The sequence below is a fragment of the Physeter macrocephalus genome, chromosome 14, assembly GCF_002837175.3.
Source record: "Physeter macrocephalus isolate SW-GA chromosome 14, ASM283717v5, whole genome shotgun sequence".
NCBI classification, from domain to species: Eukaryota; Metazoa; Chordata; class Mammalia; order Artiodactyla; family Physeteridae; genus Physeter; species Physeter macrocephalus.
Window position 1 is genome coordinate 33,552,843 of NC_041227.1, and position 7,109 is coordinate 33,559,951.

The following is a 7,109-nucleotide window of genomic DNA, read 5'->3' on the forward strand; positions in this document are numbered from 1 at the left end:
TTGGAATTCACATGCCAGCACAACATATTCATGAATACCCAATATTTGATATTTGGGGAGAATAAGGGACTTTCAATACTCAGGCCAAGCCATTTTTATCAGGCACTTTTTTTTTTTTTTTTTTTTTTTTTTTTTTTTGTGGTATGCGGGCCTCCCTCTGCGGAGCACAGGCTCCGGACGCGCAGGCTCAGCGGCCATGGCTCACGGGCCCAGCCGCTCCGCGGCATGTGGGATCCTCCCAGACCGGGGCGCGAACCCGGTTCCCCTGCATCGGCAGGCGGACGCGCAACCACTGCGCCACCAGGAAAGCCCTATCAGGCACTTTTTGATGTGGAAAAAAATAATTCTCATTCAAACAGATCCACAATCCATTATTCGAGACTCTTGGGGCCTCTTGTTTTTCAGAATTCATAATTCTTCTGATTTTAGAAAAGGAATATGATGCATACACCATAAGCATTATATCCCAAGGGGGCCCAGGTCACCCTCGATAATCAAACAAATTAATATGTCTACAGTACCATGTATGGACATTCACAAGAAGTGGGATTAAATAAGGATTATAAATAGCATTATATCAATTAAAGTCAATGATTTTGTTACAAATTTATAAAAAGCTTCTCAATTTCAGAATTTGGGGGATTTTAGAATTGCAGATAAGGGATTACTGATCTCTATTAAGTTTGGCAAAGTTAATACATAATACTTAATACATAATAATAAGGGATTACTGATCTGTACTAATTTTGGCAAAACTTCTCTGGCATAGAAGCAAGAACAAAAAGGAATTGAACCAAAGGGGATGTTCTCAAGCTGCTGGCACTGAAGAAAGAGGGATCAGGACACTGCAGGGCAGATGACCTGAGGACTGTCTTCATCCCAGATGGTCAGGGATCAGACTGCACTGAAGCTGCAGATAAAGGACATACAGCCAGGATTGAGACCAAAAGTAGAATTGGGAGCTCAGAGTAGAACCAGGACAGGAAGGTCGTCAGTGTGTCCAAAGTAGACCAGCCACATCGGCATCACCCGGGAGCTGCTGAGAAATGCAAGATCTTGGGTGTTTAGGAAAAACATTTAGTCTCTCACGCCATTTCTAAGATTAAGCTCCCTGCTTATCATTCAATAAGCAAAGAGAATTTTATTCAAAATCCTGGGTTTCATTTGGGCTCTGAGCAGCAGAGCGTCCTAGCAGGCAGCACCCACCGCCCCTCACCCCACTTCTACCAGATGCCCAGCTTTTACTTGTTTTATGGCTGAGGCCACCACAAGTCTGCATTTGAAGAAAGGGTTCTGTGACTTTTAAAAGTCTAAAAATTCTCCAGAGCATTAAACAGATAAATTTGAAGGCTGTTTAAAAGGTAGGTAAAACAGTTTATGAAGCAAATAAAAATTAGAAAGAAAAAAAGGAATCAGAATAAACAGGTGATAAAATAAGTGAGGATAGAAGTTCAGGTTGGCTATGTGAGTATGCTCAGTTTGTAAAATGCATTTAGCTCTGGGTGAGGCTGGACTTCATAAAGCCCACGCCGTGACCGTCTGTCCACTCCAATTGACTTTGTGGCTCTCCCAGCCTGATTCATGGCTGACCTTGACATCCTCAGCTATTGGTAACTGCCAATCTCTACGCTTAAGAACTTCACATCACTGCATATTACTTCTGTAAACTTTTTCAACAGACCCACCTCTGCATGTGTGTGTGTGTGTATTTATTTATAGTATCATCAGGTCTTTAGCTTTATTATGCCACACATAACCTGACCTTGACTTTTAGCTGTGGACAGATGACATGTCCAACGAACCTCAGTTTTACATCATGATATTAAAATTAATGGATCCCTCCCCTCTTTGTACATCTCTTTCAAGGAGTTTCTACATGGTGGTTATAGAAACCTAAATGACAAAAAATCATCCTCTTTCTTGCTGTCTCCCAGCTGCAGGTGGAGCTAGAGCAGGAGTACCAAGACAAGTTCAAAAGGTTGCCCCTGGAGATTTTGGAATTCGTGCAGGAAGCCATGAAAGGGAAGATCAGTGAAGACAGCAATCACAGCTCCGCCCCTCTCCTGCTGACCTCAGACCCTGGAAAACTGAACCACAAGCCTCCTTCCAGTGAGAAACTGGAAGGAGAAAACCCAGGAAAAGAATTTGATACTCCCCTGTGATTGTTTCTGCCTGGCCTTCAGAACATGCATGGCTACTCCAGCTCCATCAGACTCTCTCTTCTTACAAAGATCACTGCCCAGGAGCATCTTCCTGAGAAGCATCCCTTAGATTAAAATCCACACTGGAGGGAGAGTTCCAGAAGGAAGGATCCATGCAGCTTCCCCATACCCAGGCTCCATGTGTTATGTGGAAACTACTGCAGGTCTACTAGTGAAGAGTGCATGTATGTGGTGGGATTTTGGTTTTCTTTCCAGTAGTAAATTCAAAGCAGGCAACTTCCAGGCTCCATGGAACATTTAATGAAGGACAGTGTCTTCTTTGAAGAAAAGCAAGCTCATGTTTTTAGTTGAAGCTCTGGTGTAAAGTATGTCAAAGTAATAGAAATAGTTGAGAAATGCATAGCACTATTTAACACTATTGAACAGCCAACTTTGAGCATTTTTTTTTTTCTAGCTGCCCCTCAACTACCATATCTTCAGGTTAACATGCATATTAGATTGTTTCATCCTTTGCTTTGCAAGCACTGGCGGCTTGCAATTTGCTAATTTATTTATCATAGAGGCATCAGTGTATTTGTTGCTGACATGGCTTTATTGGATACCATAGGGACTCAAATAAGCTGGTTTTCTGCCTTGATTGTGTACTTGTCCAGTGAAGCCATCCCCAGACTTGGCAACATGGCTTGTACATTTGGCTGCGTGAGCAAGTTGGCCACACACTTCCAGGCAGCGTGCTATCTGAGTCGACTATTTGCACTCAAAGTCTGGGTATTCATTGGTCATTGGCCTAAAATCATTAGACAACTACAAAGATCTTTTTAATTGAATAAAAATAGTTGAGCCGATGTATGATGAGCAGAGATTCAATCAGAGTGAATAGGTTCCAGCAGTTATTTTGCTGTCTGACTTTCTTTATGGTTCATTTATTTTTAATATAGAGATAAAGATTAAATATTTATCTAGAGACTACACAGACCCACATATAAATGGTATATGTTATCTCCATGTATATATGTATGCACTCAGCCATATAAGTACATACATATACACCACATACACATACACACACACACACACATTCATATGAGTGTGGATATGAGTTTCTTAATTGGCAATAACCCAGATCTCTTCCACAAGACATAAAACCAAATTCAACGATAGAGAAGAAAATGGTCAAATATCTACATTATGTGGATATTAAATTACATTAAAATTCTAAGAAACAATTGATGGAGGCTTTGATGCAAGTTGAGGTAGATTGAGAACTTATAATATGATTTTGATGTATATTTGGTAAGATCAAAAACTGGATTTTAAGTATTTTAGGCTTGTATTAATGGTCAGAATATGCAAAAATGTATAGGACAGCAATATGGAAATGTATTAGTATCTTCCATAATTTTTAAATCAAACAGATTTCAATTTATTTCTCACATAAAAAAATCTTTCATTATATATTTACTATGTACATTTAATTCACTTAACTGTCTTTTTGTTAAGTTCCTATGTTAAGTGGCATAGGAGAAACAAATTATATTATGGTAAAACTGATTTAAAACATTATTGAAAGGTCTTAAGTAAGAGAGGATCATTATATAGAGGAAAATATAACTTAGAGAGTAACACAAAGAACATTGAAGTTAAAGCCCTGAAGCAAGATGTGCAGTTTTATTTTGCTTTAAACCTGTCTGATTGTAGCTTAGCAAAACAGTTTAAAACACAAAACTACCTGTGTCCTGAAAATTGTGTTTTAAGAATTTAATATTTTTATGGAAATTATTCTATTTAACTTTAAGCAATAACTAGGGATCACAATTAAGTTTTAATCAAAATGAGGGCTTAGTTCAAACATTAGGAAGGAGTGTTTGATTAAAAAACACATCTAGGGAGACACAAGGGGAAAAAATTCCCATCCCCTTTGGAGATGATTATATTTTGATCTAAAGGACTTAGGGTGTTAATTAGACACTTAATAAAACTTAACTTCCACTGAATGAGAACTCTTTTGTAAATCATTCTACTTTTGCACCTTGAAAGAAAGGCATTAATCATAAGGAAGCAAGAATGGTCAAAATAGAATGCTGCATTTTTATAAACAAAATTACAGACTGGCTAAAATTGCAGAAGAATGAACTAATAATAGCATTAATAACCAAACACAGTGGTGATTATTACAGAACATTGTATCACATTTTAGTCCAGAGATAGACTAAAGTTGAATAACCTTGACTTACACAAAACAGTTTTGGTAGTTGGATTTCATTATCTTAGTGACTCTAGTCATTTTGCAATATGTTTGTATTTGGCCATTTCCTGTCATCACATTTTTATATCTGTACAATGACACTTTTTGCAGTTGTGGGGGTAGCGTGTAACACTGTCCATCTTGCATCATTGAAGTTACTACAGTGATACTATCATTTAATAATATTAATATTACTTGAAGTAGACTAAGATAAAGAAAAAGGGTCTATAAGATGTGCAGTTTTGTGCCTTTCTGTATTTGCCTTGTTCTTTGTTGAATGTGTGAAATTCTGTACTGTGGTTTTTCCTATAATAGAGAGTAGAGCTGTGTATTAAATTAGATATGCCCCTATGATACCCTTACACTACTGAGAATAACATGGTTTTGGCCATGTACTGAGAATTTTCAAAGTTCTAATGACATGCCATGTGTTTTTGGTTTTTAACAGTTCATTTTACCATTTCAATATCACCATACATTAATTAATACTCCTATGATAGATAAGCTGTCATTAAATAATTTCGAAAGAAAGGGCCATTGCTTGCATTACTTTGAATTTAATGTTGTGCTTGTGCACTGTATAAATATTGTTTGTGATGGATTGGACATTGTGACTTTTGCCTTTTCAGAAGAAAAAACGATAGGACAAAGTATTTGAAGCTCTTAAAATGTACATATTTTGGTTCTTCTATCTCAAATTATTTAAAATGCATAATTCACATTTTTGTAATAATTCTATGCAATTTTGTGGCATGAAGTTTCTTCCACGTGTAATTTTATGTGCTTTCATCACAAATCCAAAGGAAACAATAAAAATTTCTTAACACAACCCAACTGTTATTTCGTGGTGTTGGGGCCAAACTTCTTCTGACGGGCAGGAAGGTGGGAACAGCATTGATGCCAATTTTTAGGGAAGTAATGCCCACCCTGATGGGGCACATCAGTGCCTGTGCAGGAAATCAAGAGGCTGCAATTCTTGTGTCAGAGGGCACAATTGTCATCATTCCGTCAGTCCACCACCTCCTTCCGGGAATGGCGTTAAACTTGCCCATTGCTCCCATATTCAGGATCCTCCCTTCCTCCCCTCCTTCCTTGACCAAAGTTAAGGAAGGCAAAATTGTCAAAAGTTTTTTGACAAATAGTGGATGTGACAAGAACTGACAGAGTATTTGATGCAAGTTTCTTTATACAACAGATACAAAAAGAGTCAGCCACACTGATTTTTGAAAAAGAAATATACATTTGAGTTATAAGGATGTCTCCAAATGCAATATGTTAGTTAGTTATGGCTATGTTACACATTACTCCAAAGCCTAGTGGATTAAAGCAATAAGAATTATTTCTTAAACTCTCATAGTTTTTGTGGGTCAAGAATTTAGACAAGGCAGAGCAGAGATGCCGTGTCTCTACGCCATGATGTCTGGGGCTTCGACTGGAAGATTAGAAGGCTGGGAGCTGGAATTTTACAGAGACTAATTTACTTTCATGTCTGATGATTGATGATACATCACTGAGAGATTAACTGGTGCTCCGGGCTGGACCACAACATGTGTCTTCTCCACATGGCCTGGGCTTTCTCACAATATGGTGGCTGGACTCCAAGTATGAGCTTCCCAAGTGAGAGTCAGGTAGAAACTGGATCAAAATGTTTATGACTGAACCTCTACATTGCATACTATCACTTCTACTGGACCCCATTCATTGGTGTTGTCACAAGCCCCTTCCCAGATTCAAGGGGAGGGAACAAATACAGACCCCATCTCGCTTTGGGAGCAGTGTTGCTCACACTGAGGTACATTAATATATAGGCATCTTTGGAAAATGTAATCTGCCACATACAGTATACACCAAACTGAATTTCCTTACACTCAAACCTGCTCCACATCCTTTGTTTTCTTCATCAGTGAATAAAACCAATATCAATTCAGTTGCCCAAGCCAAAAGGTGGGCATCACCCTGACAGCTGGCTCTCCATCATCCCCTTTCCAATAATTCACCAACCTGGGTCAATTCTGACCCTGTGGAATAGCCCCCAGCTTCATTCACTTTCTATCTTCTCTGCTAATACCCAAGTTCAGCCACCATACCCCCCACCACCTACCAAGGTTCTAAACGGTTTCCATGCCTCAAGTCCTAAATCATGTAACCATTTCTCCATACTGGAGCAATACTGATCATACAAGAGCAAAAATGGAATTAAAAGCCTTTAATGGACCCCCAGCGGTCCTCAGGATAAAGTCTAAATCCCTTAATAATTGTTTGAGATCTTACATGATTCGGTTCATACATAACTCTCCACTCCTACCTTATGGACCATCTCACCTTCTGGGCTTTTTAAATACTATTCCCTCAACTACTTAGGCCCTTTCTGTTCCTCTTTCCCTCGAACCACTCCTGAAAACACACTTATACACACACTCAGGTTCTCTCTTTTCCTTGTCTCATTCATCTTTAGGTTTATAGACTAAATGCCACTTCCTCTGGGAAGACTTCTTTGATCCACCCAAGCTCCCCATCATCTGTGCTCCCATTGCATCCTACATCAGTTATTTCTTGCTCCATAACAAACACCACCAACACTTGGTGTTGTAAACAACCATGTTCCATTGATTGCGAGTCTACAGATAAGTGCCAGGCTCTGCTGATCTGAGCTGGGACAGGCTGATCTCATCTGGGCTCATCTGTACATCTGTAGTCAGCTA

General features: G+C 39.0%; 1 protein-coding gene across 3 annotated transcripts in view; it reads left to right on the forward strand.

Moving 5' to 3' along the window:
* PLCB1 (phospholipase C beta 1) overlaps window positions 1-5,164 on the forward strand; it is a 705,446-nt gene extending 700,282 nt beyond the window's left edge. For 2 of the 3 annotated variants that reach the window (XM_024123662.3, XM_055090385.1), the window contains exon 32: window positions 1,935-5,164. In XM_024123662.3, coding sequence (XP_023979430.1) covers window positions 1,935-2,162 — 228 coding nt within the window. In that variant the 3' untranslated portion in view covers window positions 2,163-5,164. The remainder of the gene's footprint in view (window positions 1-1,934) is intronic. The other variant, XM_024123663.2, reaches the window with a different exon arrangement.
* Window positions 5,165-7,109: the final 1,945 nt, after the last annotated feature.